This window comes from Oreochromis aureus, linkage group 17 (genome assembly GCF_013358895.1).
Source record: "Oreochromis aureus strain Israel breed Guangdong linkage group 17, ZZ_aureus, whole genome shotgun sequence".
Lineage (NCBI taxonomy): Eukaryota > Metazoa > Chordata > Actinopteri > Cichliformes > Cichlidae > Oreochromis > Oreochromis aureus.
Window position 1 is genome coordinate 36,571,876 of NC_052958.1, and position 21,382 is coordinate 36,593,257.

A 21,382-nucleotide genomic window follows, 5' to 3' on the forward strand; every position below is an offset into this window, starting at 1 on the left:
CACTCAGGTATGTCCGCTGCAGTTATACGAAAGCAACAGCGATATTTCTCCACTGTTTTACCATAAATAAATATTATCAATGTAACTAAAGATAATGTATTTGATTCTTTTATTGATTGCATACAGATACATACAGGTCATTTCCGAAAAAAAGGGAAATGTACTATTAATCATTCTATTACATGTAGTAGATCATGTCAGATGTAATTCATATTTTAGAGTAGTAATAGTAAATTACTACGTGCAATCAAGATGAGAGACCACGGCTATAAAAGCGAAGGTGGATTTGGGAAGTCTGTCGCAGCCATGTCCTGTCCGTTTGTACGCGAGCAAGGAAGGTGCAAGATTGATAAGGAGAGTTTACAGAATTTAGCGTATATTGCGGGATAGACGGGATCCTTTAGCTCGGCGCGACGGTGTGCTCATAGAGAGATATCGATTCTCCCGTGAGGGTATTATTTACTTTCTTCCTCCCCCTTTCTCTCTCTCTCTCTCTCTCTCTCTCTCTCTCTCTCTCTATATATATATATATACTTACTGTACTGTATATACTTACTCCCGACTTACTGTGCATGCTTCAGTCACCCCTTGCATGGGAACAGGTAAAAGTGATGGAGTGTTATTCAAACTACACACATAAAACCCACAATGTCAATAAATGTCACAGTACAAAAGGGGTGTGACGAGGGGTGCAGGACCACCACCTGTCTTTATTTGCTCTGCCCTTTTCTTGGTTGCTGTTATAAACAAACAAACAGATTATTTCAGGGTCTCTTGTCATAGACTAAAAGCAATATAAGTGATAAATATTACCATTCTGTGGAATATTTTTATATTTCACTTTACTTTTTCCCATGTTCTAGTGGGTCCTGTTGTGGCTCTAATGTGAAAGAGGATATGATGTAATATAATATAATGTGGAATAAAATAATATCACATGATATAATGTAATATCATGGATCACTTACGAGTTTAATTTGTCAGCAACTTTCTGCCAGCCCTCTCTCCTTGCTTTTGCAGCCTTTGCAGTGTTCCCCGCGCTTTAATTAAACTCTGAAACTCCTGATATCCCTCAATCAAGAGTTCTTGGTCTGCTGCCGTGAAATACTGTGCGCACTCCTTCGACATCTTCGCCGACCAATCACAGGGTTGCCGATCAATGTTTCTACTATCGATGCGTAGCCCCTTTTAAGCCACCCAGTGATCTCAGATTACTTCATCCAGCTATACTAATCGTCAACAACAGGTGCGTTCGGAGAACCGGATTAGCGAGCTCAAAGTTAGCGCGATGATTTGATCTTGGATGTGTCATTTGATCTTGGATGTAGTAAGCGAGGTACGAAGAACAGGCCCCTGATGGAAAACTTTGTAAACAAAACCATCTCCATCGTTCATCTGAATGTTTACTTTGCAAATTGCTAGCGCAGTCTGAAACAGGCAGAAGTGTGTGGTAATCGATTCTTCTTGCTAAAACTAATCCCCCACCTCACTGAATCCGAGAGTTGAGGGCTGCATGTGCTATTACTGCAGAATCTAAACTGTCAAGAATTTGTTACTTCAGACAAATGCTGTTACAGAAACTTACTTTTGTCTTCTACAAAAATAGAGAAGAAAAGGGAAAGACTGAATGCTACATAACATCACTGATAGGAGGGGACGGAAAAGATGTTCACTCTTCAAATTAAAAAATAAAGATGATTTCAGTTTTATTTTTATTTTGTATGCAAACATTTGAAGTTTGGAGCTCAACAGAAAAAATGTTTGAAACAGTCTGAAGATCAATCTTGTTTTAAATACTGGCAACTGCCAGTGTTACCCCTCGGCCTGCATGTAGATGCACCTATGGCATCAGTTTGAAAGTCCTAGATGACATCCTCCTTGATTTATTGTGTTCACAGGATTTGAGGTCACTGAATTTGGAACTCAAATTTTCAGTAGATGCACCAATGGTATCAATTTCAAAACACAACATCATACGTCGCCTTGCTCTCAGGTTATCGCATTCACAAACTTCAGTGTCCACGCTATTTATCCAACTCCCTGGCAGGGTGATGACAATACCCCATCAGCCTTTTACAATTGAAGGGTAAAGAAAAAAATCAGATGGACAAAAATACTACAAGATACTTTTTTACTATTATTGTCCATTTTGAGGGGCAAAGGTGTGGTGCACTAAAAAAAAATCCTATAGATGCATTTCCTTTTGTAGTACTTGTGTAAACCAGTACAGCTAAAGTGCTCATCACTGTCGTAGTAGTAGTTCAGCTGTGATTTGAACAGTCAACCATTACTTTTAGTTCCCTCCACTTTTTTATGGTGGCGTCTTCTTAAAGGCTAATGGCCAAAAGAGAAAGGCAGAGAAGATGCTAAACTGCCTTTGCCAACTTCAAACTGCTCTATGTGAGTGGAGGAAGACATCAGTTAGGACTGAATAAAATATTGTCACCTCATCCTGGTAAATATTTGCAAATAGTTACAGTCTGAAAATCCTTAACAAAAAAGGGAACATAGTGATTCTAAGTAATTATTTATATTAAAATATAGAAATTAACATGTTTGTATGGAATGCCATTACTACAGAAAAAATAATAGAAGTGATATCTCAGATATATTGCTATGGTTTGGGTTTTTTTTTTTCTCAGTAGGGCTTTCTGTCACACTTCTTAGATACTTACCGCAGAATACAGTGATGACGTGCTGGAAACCAAAGACAGTGAGGAGCCATGGACTGTAAGACACAGAGACGGTCCACATGAGTAAACAAAGACTTTTAAGGTAAAACATGGATATTTGTCTTTTAACTGTCTTCACCTTGTGACTCAGTTTGCAATACTTATATTATTACAAATTATTTGGCTGATTGGTCAGCAGCTCTTATGCTTACTTATTCAGAATATGTAAAGTGAAAAATTGCAATCACTTGTGGGACTAAAAAAAACAATTTAAAATGCTGACCTGTGAGGAATTTGTGAGGAATTGGGTTTGTTCTGGACAGTCCGTCGAGAATGAGTGTGTGTCTCACCTTCATCAGTGCTGTCTCTGAAAGACCCAGAGCGGCTGATGGCACGTGGTCGTTCCTCCAGAGAGGTTGCGCTGCCACCCAGTGGGTGACCCTCTCCATATAGGTCAAAGGAGTCCTGGGCGGGGATGCTGTTGGAGCGGCTCATGCTGCTGCTGCCTGGTGGCAGGTTATAGTGACTGATGTTGGTGGGGCTCACTGCACAGAGCAAAACATATACATCCACCATGTTATATTTTCACGCGTGTTTCAGTCATCAATAATTTATGCAGGTACTAAAAACCTACTTATAACAAGTTGTTAAATAATAATAAATAATAAAATAATTATTTATTTATGCACTGAAGAATGCTTTAATTAATTACAGATCATATCACAAGGATCCTTTTTGTGCTCATATGTCTATCATAGCCTTTGTTGATAAGATATACACATTTTAGGCACAATAGGTTTATTCCTTTTGACTCACAGAGGTTGGAGTAGTGGTATTTTCCTATGGTGGTGCAAGAGGCTCCAGGAGGAGACAGAGGGGACTGGCTGCCAGTATCCTGAAGGCCTCCTGTTGAATGGGACCTCAACCACTCCTTCCCTTCCTCGTGAGATGTCTGCCTGGAGGAGGTAGGGTATCTGAAACCCACAAAACACACTTTAAACTCAAGGCAAGACAGATGGTTTTAAAAGTTCAAGTAATGAAGATGTGTAAACTAATGAAGCTACACAGTAGAAGGATAAGAGCAGATGGCATAAAAATATTAAAAACCATACCACACAGAAGTGGATGTGCATGTATCTACACACACGCAGTCATTTATGTATAATAACTATATATATTCACACACACACACACACACACACACACACACACACACACACACACACACACACACACACACACACACACACACACACACACACACACACACACACACACTATATACAGTCTCTATACATAGACACACTACTCAGGCTTAAAGCTGCCAAACACACAGACTCTGCTGTTCATCTCCTCTTTCCCAAACTCTAAAGTAATTCAGCAGCAGAAGCCCCCTTTATCGTACACATGACAATCGGCCATATTTAATCCTCTGAGGATGATAATTGAGTTTGCACTCATCTCTTTTCAGCGGCTTCTTCCTTCCAACGCCCCCATTACTACGCTTGTCACATCTGACCCTGCTCTAGTCCTGCGTCTGTGCTCACTATTCTCTCCAGCAGCAATTGGGCATCTAAGATTGCACTGAGTGCTGTCAGACTGCAGCTGGAGTTGAAATGGAACAGACTGAAATATCCAAGGGTCAGTGTTTGAGTCGGTATACTTAGTGCTAATATAATCACAACCAATCCACTTATTTACAGCGTATGACTAAAGGAGGCAATCTAAAGTCTACAGTTTATAAAAGAGCTATTTGGGATGTTTAAGATGAAAAGAGATTGCCATTGTCAATAAAAACGTTAAAGTGAACACTGCAGACCGCATTGAGCATCAGTTCAAAAAGGCAAAAGCGTCGTACGAGATCATATGGTTTTAGGCTCCATATAGCACGAGCGTCAAATGCTCGAAAAATGAAAGAACACCCAGCATGCCCCATCCGACACCTCTCCAGCAGTACTCTATAATTGGCTGGAAAGCAAAGCTCTCCAGAGAGTAGTGCGGTGTGCTGAACGGATAATTGAGGTGAGCTTCCTCCTCCAAGACATCTACTACAAGCGGTGCCTGAGGAAAGCGGGAGGATCATCAAGGACCCAGTCACCCCAGCAAATGCTCAGAAAATGAAAGAACACCCAGCATGCCCCATCCGACACCTCTCCAGCAGTACTCTATAATTGGCTGGAAAGGCTGTTCCCTGTATCAGTTGTGCCACTGTGATGAATAAGTCACGATGCTTCAGTTTCCGTCCACTCGGTTGCAGCTAAATTCAAAACATTCATTCTACACTCGCCTCAGCTAACAGAGCAAATGTTATCGGAAAGTTTAAGCCATTTTCGGGAGCTGAGAAAGAACTCAGTGGCTGCGTTTGCCGCATTTCTAACTTTGCATGAGATGAGTGTAGGATTAGGACGAGCACAGAGAAGCAGACAAGCAGACAGATGGAAAAACACACTGCTCCCTCATCATCCCAGACAGCATTCATAGTATGTTAGAGATTTTTTTTAATTTTTTTGCCTCAATTCAAAGAAGTCAAAATCTAATTTGAGCTCCAGTGTTTTTTACATAATTGCATGATAAACAAAAAGGGGAAAAAAAATTGAAAGAGAAAAAATCCATAGCTAGACTCAAATATTAGTTCCCTATATATTTAGTTACATGTAAACACATTGTATGTGAAAAGATGGAAATAGTTTATGGGGCTAAAAAAAGGAGGTTCAAACGACATTATTCCTAAGCAGCGGGGGTTGACTCCTCAAGATGAAAACAAGACTGTGGGGAAACAATGCTTGTGACCTCAATAAACATTTTCCTGGTGAGTTAGGCTCTGTAGTTTAAAGTCTTAATAAGCACAACAGGACATTCATTTGTAAATTTTGGATGATAAGCAGGTCACGCTTTATTAGTGTCTCAAGGGAATTAATCATCCATTTAGGTGAGATTATGGTGGCGATGTTTGCTTTTTATCAACAGCCTTTAGTCAGTGCTTGACTTAAGTGCTAATATAATCAGAACCAATCTGCTTGTATCACTAAAGGAGTCACACACTGTAAATCTGCAGTTCATAAAAGAGCTATTAAGCATATTTAGGATGTAAACAGATGGCCATAAATGTTTACACTCAATCTTCAAAAAGTTTTTATTGAGCAGTAGTTTTTTATTGACCCACACCCTTATCAAACCTATGTATTTTTTCATTATCACCTCAGCCTAATTATACATAATTCTGAACATCAACTGATGGAGCCAGGTTGATAAACTAGTTAATTACTTTTATCCATTCATTTATCCAGTACTTTAAAGCAGGGGTGTCCAACCCCAGGCCTCAAGGGTCAGTGTCCTGCAGGTTTTAGATATCACCTTGGGTCAACACACCTGAATCAAATAATTAGTTCATCACCATTTAGCCATTTAGGTCATTTAGCCATTTAAATCAACTGTGTTGGATCGAGGACACAACAAAAAACTTGCAGGACACCGGCCCTTGAGGCCTGGAGTTGGACACCCCTGCTTTAAAGTAAATATTTTACTGTTTATTGATTACTTTTACCTGGGAATCACCGCTATGGAATGTGCCAAATAATGACACATGAAAAGCAACATGGAAACCCTGACATTAGAATGCTTATTTTCATGCAGATGCATGTATGCATATGATCTACATGACTGAGTGAAAGAGGAAAAGTTGAAAATGGAATGTGGCTGCAAATGTGTTGTACCTCAGTCCCTTTTTGGGAAGTGTGTTTCTGTCAAGTGGCATGCTGTTAAAACACAGAGGATGAGCAAATTAGATGAACACCAGTAAACATTTGTTTTGTGATACACAAAAGAACTGGTCACATTTTACAAACTTGACTTGTGACATACACAAAGATGCACACAATGGAAAATCCATTAAGACATTACAAATGCACCTCAGTGCAAAAGACTACGCAGATAAAACAGGCAGAATTGAGATTGTTTCATTTTTGAGACAGCTGAACTAGTTAGGGAAAATAAATGTGTTTGCTGCTTCTATGCTCTATGATGTAATTCATGCAAAGTGTGTGGACAAAAAAATGGAAAGGCCTTTATAGAGGCTACATGTAGGAATGGGTGTCAGAAATGATCTACTGTGGTATTTTTTTCTGTCATGGCTTTGGACTGTGAAACTATCAGGACTGTTAAATGTCTTTAATGCTGATTGCTATCCTTATAGCACTTTGATACAATAACTACTGATTGAACTGTTTTGTGCAGATATGTGAAATTTAGGAGTAGAGGAGGTATTATTTAATTTTTTTCTATAGTATCAAAACCATGCCAGAAAAAGAAACTTAAATTCAACCAAACTGTTTTGTGAATGAATGATTTCTTTCTGTTATTCATCTGTATTGTATGTCTACATCTTAGGGTAGGGAGATAAACGTTTTGTCTCTGTTCTCAAATGAAACAATGAATACGATTCTTCTCAGTCGTATTCCCTGTTACTCACCCCTCAGACAGGGTGGACTTGACACTGCCGGTTCGTGTAACCTTGGGCCCATGGTGGCCCAGCGGTATATCAATGGACTCAGAGCTGGTGTGCAGACTGGTCATGCTTTGGCAGCTCAGTGTGTCCTTGCTGCCAGCAGATGAGCTACAGGCAGGCCAGGGCCGAGCGTTGGAGGGCAGGGAGAGGCCAGAGGCTGGGCTGGAGGCCGGGGAGTCGGTGCACAGGTCTGGGGTTTTACCATACAGAGGGCTGCTGCCACCGCTCAGGCCGCCAGTGCTGCCCAGGCTCCCAGTGCCAGAGGAAGGCGAGTCCAGACTGGCTTGTCTCGCCAGTGTGCCGTGCGGGCTGCCCAGTATTGAGGGGCACTTGCCAGAGTCGGGCGTGCCAGGAGAGCTGGCCTTGCTGCTAGCTTTGGTACCAAACAATCTGAGGGCAGAGAGGTGGGTGCAATCATTTAGAAATGCTCAAAAGACAAGTGATGAGCATCTGCAAGATCCTTACTGGAAAATTTAAGGACTCTGGTATACTTTGGGTGTGACAAGTGCGGTGATCTCACTGGTCAAACATCACAAAGAAAACTACTACAATGGTCACAAGAAACCCATTTTAGTATAGTGGAAAGCAGCTTCTATAAATATCCCCTTGCTTTGCTGTAGCAACAACTTTATACAACAGATAAAAAATATTAATCACATTTTACAATACATTTCTCCCTGGCAGCGAACTCGACCTCAGCTAGATGTGAACTCTCAGTGATTTACACTGACACTTCTGCTTTCACAGCTTCACCGTTTCAACCCTGTGACTTTAAATAACCTAATCTGTTAGGCCACTCAACCCTGTTTGCCTTCTGCATATGCTCAGACAGCCTGCTACTCTGCTTGCGCCTGTCCCACTCTGTCACCGCAATCACACAATATATAGGTGACACACTCTGGGGGGGAAGAAAAAAAAACTATGACATGCAGATGAAACGTGTTGGCTTGACAGATTGGATGGGACGGATGTTGGGACGCGCCTGCCGAATGCATGCTTCTAATGAGTGAGGGACTGGTGTGCAGAGAAAGTCCTGTCTCCTGTCTGTTCTGATAAACACTGCTGGGCTGAATTTGCTGAATGAAAAGCCATCAGACCCTCATCTTCAGGGTAAAGATATGTTGCATTTGCAGTGACTTATCAGCTACACCAGGGAGCAATCTATGTTATGGCACCCCTTAGCTATGCAGCCAAGTCTACTCACTCAATCAATATTTCCACGGAGGCAATCTAATATGATTTATTAAGTGTCTGATATTCATCTTGCACATCCAAACATATATAAAATTGATAGAGATGGCATATATTTTAAGTGAAACTTTGACATTATGGATATCTTTTCTCTCCGTTTTAGAAACCTGGGGAAAAACCTGCAGTGGAAAAGCATTACTAAACACCACGTATCATAATGGATTAAACTCGCCTAAGTTCTGGAGAAAATATGGTGAAAAGATTCAGTCTTTCAAAAAAACTGACCCAAATGTCCTTGCTGTAAAAGATGCTGCTTTTAACTAACAATCAGGAAATTGAAAAAGAAATGTGATGAAATGCTGGATTCACACAGAAACACAAAGTCAGGGACAAAGACAGAATGAGTGCAGTGTGTGTGTATGGTGTATCAGACCTGCGAAAGGTTGGAGAAGCGATATCGGGGTACTTGGAGCCTGGTTGCCTGAGGCCTGACTGGCCTGTTGAGGTGGAGGTGGGGCTAGACTTTGGGGAGGTGGATAGTCCTGTTGCTGGGTCTTGATCTGACACCGCCACTTTCTCCTTATCTGTCTGGTTGATGGTGATGGGACTAGAGCGTTCTGAGCCCACTTTCCCGTCCCTGCGTTTAGCGCCTGTTTGCATTGTTGTCCCACCAGCTGATTTGCCACTGACATTTGAGTCAATGCTGCTGGAGCTGGAGCGATGCCCGCTGCGCCCTGCGGCCACCCCACTGGAGGATTTAGCTGGCCTGGGTAAGGAGCGGTACTGCAGGGTCACTTTTGAGCCACTGCAGCTGAGCAGGATGCCATCATCCTGGGGCTGCGAGCCATCCAGACTGGTCTTCCGCACACCACTGATGCTTGCACCTTTGCTGATGGCAGCTGAAGATTTGGGTGCCTTGCCCAGGGTGGCTGAGCCACTGGCGAGTGTCGCACCACTGGAGGTAATTAGGGTGCCAGTGGCACCCTGGATCTTCTTGTATCCAAATGAGCCTGTGTTGGGTGGGCGTGTGATGCCAGAAGGGGGTTTCTTGCCTTCGTCCCCACTACTCCTGCCAGCATCTGAGGGTGAGCGCTGGATGCCAGATGAGCTCTTGGAAGGCACTTTACCCTTCTCTGAGGCCTTTGCATCATCGGTTTTGCCTGTCAAATTACACAAATCCAAAAGTATCACCAATCATCACATCATCAGTACTCGGAGTTTAGCCTTTGGTGCCAAAGAATCAATATATTGGTGCCCACAGCCAGAATCACAGCAATCGTTGCTCATGCTACAGTCAACCAAGTTATCTGAAGCACAACTCGCTGTGTAGTAAACATTTAAGATTCATTCATGTTCATCTTAAATCAACATTATTATTTCGACTTCTTCAACATCATGTAAGCCCAATAAAGTCATTTTTGTTCTTTCTATAAAGATCACTTTAATGTCTGATGTGAAAAAGATCCACTAGAAAATTACCTAGATACACAATCATTTTTATTATATTTATTATATTCTAATATTAATACTAGTAATACTCGGTCAATATATGCTCTAGAATAGATTTTTTTTTTTTAAATGGAGTCTCCTTTGTTCAAAAAGTCACATTTTAATTTTGTCTCAGTCTATTAACCGCTTTGTATAATTGCTCTACTTCCAACATCACTTCTAGACGAAGATGGCAGGCTTCCTCTCCTACCTGGTGTTTTCAGGACAGCAGACGTCCCCTTGGTTCTGGGTGGTGTAATGCCCACCTGGGCTGTCATACCCCTCCTCCATGAGCCTGTTTGGGACATCTGGGCCAGCGCAGCTGCCTTCTGACTGGCGTCCTCATACTGGCCCTGGGTTTGGCAGGATGGGGAAGATGAGGAGGGCTTCCAGCGGGAAAGGCCACTGCTAGGATCCATGCTTGCGTCCAGCTCCTCCTCTACCTTCTTCAGGTCCTCAGCTCCAGCCCAACTGCTGCTCACCTCCTGCTCCGCATGCTTGGATCTGCTTCCTTTCTGGGACTGTGGGGTTGTCATACAGAGAATCAGGGAGTGCACACAAACTGATAAATAGATGGGAGAATTCAGTAACAAAACTGTAATGCTTCTGGGCTGCGGTTTATCCCAGTAAGTCTTAAAAGCATTAACTGATCATCACTGCAGTTCCTTAACAATATTTATAAAGAATGCAAAAAATATATATATGTGCAGTGACAGGTAATGATTGCAAGCAAGTTTTATATCTTGGTATGTCAACTCTGCCTTAAATGGAAGAAATCAAATAAGTCATAATGCTTTGAAAAATATATGTAATATTTAAACTATTGAAAGGTGACACACTAAAGCTGCAATATGGTCAGCAAAGAGTCAGCAAAAAGAAGTAAGTCTCTGCACAAGCTGAGCAGCGTGGTTTATGTCTGCATGTGAAGTGTTAGCTATCTTTGGAATCTCCCACGTCCAGATCTCTGCTTTTGAGGCGCATATGAACGCACCCACACAAACTCAAACACATAGCAGTGACAGCTAGCCTACTGGAACAGATGGTCAGTCTCCCTAGCAACAGTAGAGTCTCTTAAGAGCCCAGTCTGTTAGGTATTTCACGAGGGGCCAAGAATACTTGGCAGAATACGGTGAAAGTCTCTGAGGAGAACCGAGCACCGGCCCTCTGTCCACAGTTAATTCCTTGAGCACAAATATAGAAATCAAATTAAGAAATTAGGAACTGTTCAAACTATAAAACTATACGGTCCTGCTCTCACTATAGCAAGTATGCATACTGCTGTGATTTGGTGCTATTGTTCCAATGTTATCAAAGGAAATGTCAAATCACCATAAATCCTCAATCCCACATTGCCCCAATGCAATGCAACAACAAAAAAAATGAAACCCTCTATGCCTGCTTCTTTCACACACTCCACCGCTAGTTTATAATAGGAGATTATCCCAACAGACACAAAGCAAGTCAAGTAAGCGTGTAAAATTGTTGGTGTGTGCCTTGATCGAGAGTTGAAAGAAATGTGAAAATCTAAATGACAAGATGTGACAAGACATGCAAAGTCATGATTTTCAAGTTGGTCACGGCAGGAAATGTGTTTTAGTTTGGGAGATAATTACTGTGCAACTAGCACTAATTACTCACAGCTGCTAATTGCTCTATAGGTATCAGAATCAGTATCAGAATCAGAATACTTTATTGATCCCCAAAATTATCTTTTGTTACAGTGCTCCATTATAAACAAACATTAATAAAGACAGACAATACACTAACTAAGAATAGCACAATATATACAGGCATATATATACATAAAAGTCACTTATTAATAAATAGCTGAAAAAGAACATGTGCAAGAAGGGTGTAGCTGTTGCAGTAAACAGTGTGTTAAGTGGATGAGTTGTACAGAGAGATGGCCACAGGCAGGAATGATTTCCTGTGTCGTTCAGTGGTGCTTTTCAGTAATCTGAGTCTTTCACTGAACGTGCTCCTGTGACTGACCAGCATGTCATGGAGTGGGTGGGAGGTGTTATCCAACATTGTCTTCATCTTGGACAGCATCCGCCTCTCCGACACCACCTTGAGGGAGTCCAGCTCCATCCCCACAACATTACTGGCCTTACGAATCAGTTTATCGAGTCTGTTGGCATCTTCGACCCTCAGCCTGCTCCCCCAGCATGCAACAGCATAGAGGATCGCACTGCCCACAACAGACTCATAGAAAATCCTGAGCATTTTCTGGCAGATGTTGAAGGACCTCAGTCGCCTCAAAAAGTAGAGACGACTCTGGCCCTTTCTGTAAAGTGCTGTGGTGTTTTTAGCCCAGTCCAGACTATCATGACTGAGACTTGATGCTACATGCTCTGTGAGTGCGGTTTTGAACTAAACACTAATCCTACAATAGCACCATGGTCACTATGGTAATATGCTTATCATTTATTACAGTTAACTAAAACACATGAAGAGGTATTAGCGCATATATTTCATGAGATTATGCTTATCCAATTCATGGTCATGGGGGTTGAGGGGGCCTGGAGCCTATCCCAGCTGCCATAGGGTGAGAAGCAGGGTACACCCTGTGTGGGCTAACACAGAGAGACAGGCAAGCATTCACACTCACATTCACACCTATGGCCAATTTAGATTCACCAATTAACCTAAACCCCATTAACTTCATGTCTGTGGACTGTGGGAGGAAGTCGGAGAATCCACGCACACACGGGGAGAACATGCAAACTCCACACAGAAAGGTCCCAGCCAGATGGTGGATTCAGACCCAAGACCTAGGCAATAGTGCTAACCACCACGCCACTCACAGCAGTGCTTTCATTCTAATAAATAGATATTAGACAAATATCTAATATCATCAAAGAAACTAAAACTAACAATGAAAATAATAAAAACTGACCAAAGAAACAATCAAAACTAAACTGAAAAAAGTCAAACAAACTGAAATTACAGTTATATCAAAATAATTGGGTAAAGCAAAAATAAATAGTTTAATGTGAAACTGTATAATAACTTTGATGCTTAGCAGATATTACATTAATCAAATTCATCCTAACCTATGACCATTAATACTAAACACCCCAAGTCCTACTATATGTAGCAACTTATAATATTTTTGCCACATAAATGAATGAAAATGAAGCATTATGACATATGGTGGTACTAATGTAAACATTAACATCTGCACCAGAATTTACGGTAATCTGTCTAATTAGCAAATGAGTAATTTTGCCTGAACCCATAGAGCAAGAGACATGGAACAGAAGCCTAAAAAAAGTCATAGATGATGACGAGCTAACGTGTGGCTATCCCAGCTGTGAGCCTATGTGAGGCTATCGAATGGTTATTTTTTGTGTGCTCACCTGCGCTCCTTTGCTTTTGCGCGATGAGCTGACACAGGAGTATGCGGGTGTGTTCAGATCATCAGTACTGATGTTGTCCAGCGTGTCACTTAGGCCGCTGCTCACTGAGCTGCTGTCATCCCAGCTACAACAGGAGAGAGAGAAGGGACAAAGAAGAAGACAATGGTGAGGCCACAAGAAGAATGAAGGTGAATCTTTTAACCATCCATGATAGCAAATCATTTCCAGTCATCAAACCGCTGTGCTCCTTTAGTGTATAATTTGATATCATGAGTTTTTGAGACGTCTCAGTTTAATTGTTTTCCCCACAAAAACCTAAATACATTTTTAATGTAATGTAAATAAATGTGTTTGCAATAGATTCTGGCAAGCTTAAGCAATATTTGCTGCTATCAGACACAATTAATCACCAGCAGTAATAATACATTAGTTTGTATTTGCTTTCACTGAGCTCTTACACACATATATTCAGACAGACAAACTGAGAGTCGGCCAGCACCATAGATGTGACAGCTCACAGACACATGTACAGTCCTGACAGTCCTCACACACACCAACCGGTTTCCATGCCAACATATTGAGTCTCATCTGCGTGTGTGTTTGCCTTTGTGTGTTGGTCTGTGTGTGTTTCAATGACACGCCCGTAATTAGCATGACAAATCTAACCAAACAGCTCCAAGACTTTAATTTCTGAAAAAACCAATAAAAATGGAGTCAGATACAATCAACAGTACCAAAATGAGTGCTCACACCACATCACCCTATAATATTCAGACAGACAACAATGTCAAGGGGCTTTGATATGTCACAAATGTTCATATTGTTAAAAAATATATAAAATGAGAATTAAAAACATGAAGAATCAAATTCTGGCAATGAAGAACCCAGAAAGCAGGAGAGGTGGGATAGTAGGAGAGCTGGAGATGTGCAGACATGTGCAGAAGAAGCCCAGAGAAAATGATGGTGCTGTTGAGTCAAAAGTATAAGAGCTGTTATGCTTAAAACATGCATATAACTAGACTTTTGTTCCTTTTAATTGTGTTTTTGGGCATGATAATAAAGACAGAAACCTACTCCACTCCTGTTTCCCAAACCAAGGTGTGCAAAAACACAGTGCCTGAGTGTAGGCACTAAATATTAATTGGTGGTGTGTATTCACTTGAGACCTGTAATGAATTTAGCGGTGAGCAGACACCTAGCAACCCAGTTGTCCACTGGTGCAATGCAAAATTGATTTGGTCTTCTGACAGATTTCAAATGAACAACATTTATCTTCACAGCCCAAATCTGACCAGGTCTCTGACTCATAATGTCTGCAGGAAACTTTAGATGAAACAATCGGTAATGAGATCTAAATTTCTAGAAATTTAGGCTGGAAAAAAAAACCCTGCCCTATTTGTAAAAAGAATTATTTCTATAAAAAAGCACAAAAGCAAACATCAAAAGCCAATTTCTTATTCTGTCATTCTAATTTATTATTCTGAGATTTCATTTTCCTTCAACTCAAAGCCATTATTGGAAAAACTTCTCAGAGATGAAGGAATAAAGCACAGCAGGAGCTTGTCGCACAAAAAGTAAATGATATCCCAGCTGTCAGTCTGAGCTTTTCAGTCGTGTATCTCCAGCTTTAGAGGAGCTATTCAACAAAAAAGAAGCTGCTGTTGAGCACTGAGAGTGAGCTTCTAATATCAAACACAAGTCAAAGCAAGTGTTGCACTCAGTGTGTTTCTGCACATGCCAGACTTTTACAAACAAAGCTTGATCAGTGGCAGTGAAACATGCCTGGCTTGCTTTGCTTTAATCTTTTCCTCTTAAGCTGATACTGCGGCTTTCCTTTCACTGGATGAGTGTCCAGGGTAACTGTACAGGTTTGTTCTGGGTTTAAGATGCATTTAAAATTTTGGTGGTGACAGGCTGCCAGGTCACCTTCACGATCTGATTCACCCCTCTGCTCAGTGCCGCTTGTCTCAGAAACTACAAAAGTGACAGGGGGAGTTACGCCGCACACTGCTGCTTGCTGTGAGACCAGCCTTCCTCAGCGTGACAGACAACAGGGGCAGATGGAGTCTAACTTAAACCTCCAAATGAACTTTGGCGCCCTCCAAAATAAAATCCCTGCCAAAAAACAATTTTTGTTAGCAGAAACACAGAAAGCTGTCTTTTATGTATAATTAAACTTAAAATTATTGGTATGAAAAGCTGAACATTACATTTTCTGAGGAAGACCTGTTTTTAAGACAGGATAAGCAGAGATCAAAGACAGATGGTTTTGCACACCAGAAATCATTTAAGCTTCTTTTAAAACTTCTCTGTTTACACACTGTTAGCAATTTCCTCCAAACTGAGATTAACTGGACTCGATAAATCAAGTGCTGAGCAGTTACAAAATACAAACGAGGGAATGGTGAAACAGCAGTGGGAAACTCTATCATCATAACAAGTAAGCAAAGGCAGATGGCAGTGAAAAAGCTCACTGACTTCAAAATAAGACTTATTTTGCACTGGTCCCCTGGTAACAACAGATTGCCCTTTCATACTTTGGTGGCCTCTCTAATGTAATATTGAAAATCATCTTTGTGAGGAATTTTTCTGAACGGTCGGGGAACGACTGAACGACTTTTTACTTAATTAACTCTGAATCACACTGAATTATTGCTGCATGCATAACTACAAAATACAGATGTTCAGTATCTTTATCATCCACTTCTTTAAGAATCCATCTTCAGCCAATTTATGTTAATCAGTAAAATGAGCGATGGCAGCATTTTTCTTTAGTGAGACATTAGTGTTGCTAATGTTGGTGCTATATTTTGAGAAAAATAGAGAATTCTTGGAATAAACAGGATGATATTTTGGGGTTCTAATCACACAAAATATACTGAACAAAACAAAAATCTGAATGATATGAATAAAGCAAAATAAGTTCCAGATATCTCAGCACAAATTCAGGTAACAGCTGAGCACTGGTATTGATCAGCTCCCCCATATCCTGCACAGAGCTCAGAGAAGACTCTTATTACTGGAGCTTCAGTGTTAGTTGAGCTCAATGAACAGTAATGGATTACTGGTTTTGGTTTGTGTGATTTGGCTGGGGACTGCTGCAGAGCAGCATCCACACTCTGTGGAGCTTCCTGGGATAAAGTGTTGACAATACGAAAAGAAAACAACAATACATTCTCCTCCTCCACTTTAGAGCCTGGCTGACTGTAAGGGGCTGAATATTTTATCAGGATGACTCCCTGAAACTGGCAGAACTCTGACTAACCAAGCTCCTCCTCTCAGACTTGCACATCACAGAATCTCCTCCTGGAGAGGGTGGTATCCTTAAAAATGGCACAGACGAACTCAGTAACCCAACAGCAGGAGGCAGGTGGGTCGGACTTCTGTGTCATAGTCTTCTAAGTCACAATGTACAGAACAGACTACTTGAGTGGAGATACTGGCTTCTCTCCCTTGTTTCAAAAGCAAGGCAGTAAACTGAGAAGATGGTGTGAATCAAGTCATAGTTTCTGCCTCAATATCAGTGTGAAAACATGCAACTTCCCTCATGATGCTGTGACGTCTTCAGCTGTAATGCCCTACATAGTGCAACTTGTTATAAGTCAGTATAGGACAGATTCAGTGGTATCGAGCTGTAAGGTAACTAGTGCTATAAAAAGGTTTGGCCCATTTTTAAATCCCTGGGACCTGCTGGGGAAATCTCAGCATAGAAAATCTACAAAAAGGACTTTAACAAGGCACCTGCTGACCCAAAAGGAGCTGGAGTAAAAAGTGCTCATGAGCTAAAGACAGTTACCTGCTGGACTGATGTTTTTATTTCACTGCAGATTCTACTGCAGTGAAATCCTTGATTTTCCTTGATTTTCGCAAGGTGCCTCCATGCTGTGAATGCATTGAAGTGGCTCCATTCAACCATGCAAACATCATCTCATGCAATATTCAATACAGCTGGTCTTGTTCCTTCAACAGCCCAGAGGAGAAATGCTATTAGCGACGTAAGCAAAGGCTAGCACTTGGGATTACACTTTATCTTGGTGATGAATGTGATTTTGATGAGTACTTTAATAAATATTTGGAGGCGGTAGTACTGAAAAGTATTAAATTGGTATCATACAGATGAAAGAATGTAACATTTCCTCAGAGGACCTCTTATGTAACAAATCAGGTAAGAAAAACACATAATTGCCTCTGAAGAGAAGAAATCCAGTTCCTTTTGTCACATTGAACACATTTAAGTGTGTTCATTTTTATGTTTTCAGCTAAAAGAAAGATTTGTCAAAAGAAAAAAACAATACTAAGACAGTCATTTAAATAATGGGTATAGACAGGAAAATTAACTGACATGAACACAATGATTACAATCCACTTTTTTCATTGTTTGACAGCCTTTATTTGAACTGATAATTGTGTCCAAAAACAGCTGCTTGTCAGCGCAGGAGTGCAGAAAGGCTGCTGACTGACTGACAGTTAAACAGAGTCTGCATGTGTCGGCTGAGTCCTTATAGAAACAACCTGACTTTACTTACAGTGGTGCTATTACCTTTGACCTACTAGACACACTGTCGGGAACCCAAACACTTTCACGTTGTTTGTAGTGTTATTTGTGCAACCCTTGTGTTTCTATGTCCATTGACATTCCTGTTGGCGGCTTGTGATGTTTACACTCCTTTGAACCACTTCACCACATTAACAGTGCAACACACAACACCTCAGACGACCAAACAATAAAAAACATTCAGAGATAATAGTCAAACCTGATGAGCAGCATTTTAATTTAGTCTAAAACAGTGGAGTGGATGGTCTTTGAAACAGTAAATACCTCTTAGGACAAATGCAGACACTTAAATAATGTAAATGGAAAGCACTCATTTGCATGGAGACTAATCCAAATTAATGCCACTGAGCTCCTGCAGTAAGACTTAAAAAAAAAATTAAGAAATGCAAGTCATAGACTTGAAACGATTTGCAAGCAATAGGCTCATTTTCTCCTCGGATGGAGTTCTTACAGAGCCGAGCTATCAGAACAAACTGTACAATATGACGGAGCTTAAAACACACAAGACAGTGTTCACAGGTTCAAAACAGAGCTTAGGTATAGAGCAGTTTCCAGCTTTGCCATCAACTTACCTCCCATGGGTTGGGTGCTGTCTGCTGTTTTATCAAAGAAGAGTTCTACTTTGTTCAATACCACGCCTACACTACCAAGAGGCAAAACCCCACCTGGCAGAGAAGCTAGGAGCTGTGGCTCGACTGGGAGTCAAGAGAGGAAATGGAAACAAGAGAGAGAGAGAGAGGAGCAAAGGAGTCACTCAGTCTTCCACTTTTACCCACTGTTACTGCCAGCTCCCCCTCCTCTCTCTTCGTCTCCCCTCCCAACCAGGATGGGCCTGTCAGCCAAGGAGTGCCAGGAAGACATGTCGTCAGCAGCGGGTTACTAAGGGTTAATTAAACGAGGATGACAATGCAGAATAGAGTCAAATCAAAGGGGAAGGTCTTTGCTGGAGAGCAGAATTTGTTCTGTCTTTGGCAAAAGCCTCTGACTGGAAGTGACCTCATGAATAATGCGTGAGATGCTCAGCAATGACTGTCCACGCAGCGTTGCGTTGGGATATAATTAGACAGATTCACGACTCCCCTCTTTGATTCTTCAGCAAGAAAAACTGTAGATCTTATTTCTTTTCACCAGTGAACCTCCATTCATGTAGTTTTGTTTTGCTGAACACTTGATTAGAAAAGCTTCCAAGACATCACCGACATAATGAGCCATGGGGCTTAACCATTTTCTTTGGATTTCCCGTTCAATGCTAATGCTAAGCATTCCATTTCATCTTTTAATTAAAACTGAAGATTGGTCTCTGATGGCAGAAATGTACTTTATCAGGGAGGAGTAAAAGTGAACTGGATGCTGGTTGCTATGTTGGGAAAGAAAAGTCAAGCAGCATTTACTTAAAATAAGAAATGTCCTAGGAAAAAAAGCAAACAAACTTAACAATCACTGACTGTGGAATCCAATTCACCTCGACACAACTCAATTAAAGGAAGGAGCAGGGTGACCTTGGAGGGATGGGCTGGAAATATGTCTGCTGCTAAGCAGTGAGCCAGCAGGACAACAGCAGTGCCTGGCCTGGCTGGTTAATGCGTCCAGACGTCCTACTGCAATGCAGTCAAAGACAACAACAAAGTCTTTAGCTGTTCAGCACCGTGGGGTTTACAGCAGGCTAATACATCCCAGCAGGGGTTTGTTCAAGTCTATGGCAAGCTGCTGGCAAATGCAGACAAACAACCCGCATAAGCCACAGTCCAACCACCAGCTTCCTCCTCCTCCACTGGCCTGAAAGTGGTAACTTCACTAAAACATGATTTAAAGCTCTATACAAGCAAATACAGTGCGTCATGTGACGGTAAGTCAGCAGCATTTTTGTATTTTCTGAAGAAAATGTGAGCAATAAACTACCATAGCATACTGTTAGGAAATGTTTGGGTTTTGGACTGACACTAGACAAAACACACCAACTAAAACATATCACCTCAGTTCATTGGAAACACCCCAGACCAAATAATCAGTCAAATTACACTGATAATAATCAAGAGCATCATGGGAGACCTCCAAAGTCTGTTCCTCATCTCTTCTGTAGGATGACACTAGAGGCTCTTTTAACAGCTCCGTGCATAATCTATGATGCTGGTTTGCTTAGGTACCAGGATGATAAATTTAGCCATGTGAGGATTTGATTGGATAAAATGGAGGAGTCCATCTGTGAGGAGAAAAAAGGGACATCAGACTTACTGCCAGATTCAGAGCAGGTGGTGAGGGATCTTAATCTCTACATCAACAATGGGTGAGCATCCAGTCTTTCAGATGTCTTTCTCTCAGCCCTCTACTTCTGCACTGTGCAGCACAGATTACATCACTTTGTCAAATTTAACATATTTCTTTAGTTTGTAAATATCATTCAACTTCCAAATAGGGAGGCATCAGAAGCTTATTCACCATCCAGCACAAGTAACAGGAACTGTTTCTTTTTTCTGTAGGCTAGCAGTCAGGTTGCTAGCACAGGGAAACACACAATGGATGAAGATATACCAAAAGTTCAATTTCATTCCAGAAATCGCATGAAAATGTCGCTGTTAATGAATTATTCCGTATGCGTGAAGCTTAGCAGCACTTTAGAAACCTGTGTATCTTTACTGTTTAAGGGTGAGGTTTTAATTATAAATTATAATGTGGATAAAAGTAGTTCTTATGATTTTCAGCATACGTAACCTTTGACACTCATTGCAGGCGGGGACCCTAACATCTGAACCTATTTCTTTTTTTAAGATCCTATTCACTCAGTATTTAGATTTAATTGTATTTATTATTAAACACAGAAAGTTCAGAAATCAAGGGGAGAAGCAACTTGACTGTCAGGACTTCAGGCTTTGTCTATAAAAATAATGCTATTAAAAATATACTATGTATGGTTTTACTGCAAATGACCAAATTGTATGTTGTGTAATGACAGTCCACCTATTTTGACTGACTGTAAGTGGAGATGCTGCGTCTGTACCAATGTTGACACCAAACCTAGTTTTGAGAATGACGCATAGATATTTCAGAAATGTTATTTTCTGAGCTGTACTGTGGGAAATGAAGGCATCAACAAAAGAGTAATGCCACCTAGTACTCATTACAATGACCCTGAACCCACACAGCAAATAAAAGCAAGGAAAAAAAGGTATGTTTTAAATGAGCCCTAGAAGCAGCAGGGCATCGGTGGGTCACACAGCCACCGTCTGCCTCTGCTCTGTCTGCGGGTGATCTGGCAAACCAAACCTAGCATCCTCTGCACTTCTGAAACAGAAAATCCTTTGTATTCCTGGGATTACAGCAGTAAAACTTGATAGACAGTGGCAGCACAGTGTCAGCTCTCCAAAGCCCCTCAGCTGAGGTTTGCATCTGACCAGCTCTGATCTCTGCGTTTCACCAGAATAAACAATCAGCTGCTGACACCCAATCATGTGGAGACAGACTTGACACGGTTTGCCACAATTAAGGACTAAAAACATAACAACTTAGCACAACAGTCACCCAGAATGAGAAAGACTAAACAGTCAGCGTTTTATTTAGATATCATCTTATTTGTTGATTTTCTTCCCCATCAGAGGGTTAAAAACAGAATTAT

General features: G+C 41.1%; 1 protein-coding gene across 3 annotated transcripts in view; it reads right to left on the bottom strand.

Annotated features, from left to right (window-relative positions):
* The window catches only part of nav3 (neuron navigator 3), a 198,355-nt gene that overhangs the window by 34,588 nt on the left and 142,385 nt on the right, over nucleotides 1-21,382 (bottom strand). For all 3 annotated transcript variants that reach the window (XM_039600943.1, XM_039600942.1, XM_039600941.1), the window contains exons 13-20: nucleotides 13,218-13,341; nucleotides 10,067-10,376; nucleotides 8,801-9,527; nucleotides 7,141-7,566; nucleotides 6,386-6,427; nucleotides 3,489-3,646; nucleotides 3,023-3,217; nucleotides 2,676-2,728 (exon numbers count right to left, since the gene is read on the bottom strand). In XM_039600943.1, coding sequence (XP_039456877.1) covers nucleotides 2,676-2,728; nucleotides 3,023-3,217; nucleotides 3,489-3,646; nucleotides 6,386-6,427; nucleotides 7,141-7,566; nucleotides 8,801-9,527; nucleotides 10,067-10,376; nucleotides 13,218-13,341 — 2,035 coding nt within the window. The remainder of the gene's footprint in view (nucleotides 1-2,675; nucleotides 2,729-3,022; nucleotides 3,218-3,488; nucleotides 3,647-6,385; nucleotides 6,428-7,140; nucleotides 7,567-8,800; nucleotides 9,528-10,066; nucleotides 10,377-13,217; nucleotides 13,342-21,382) is intronic.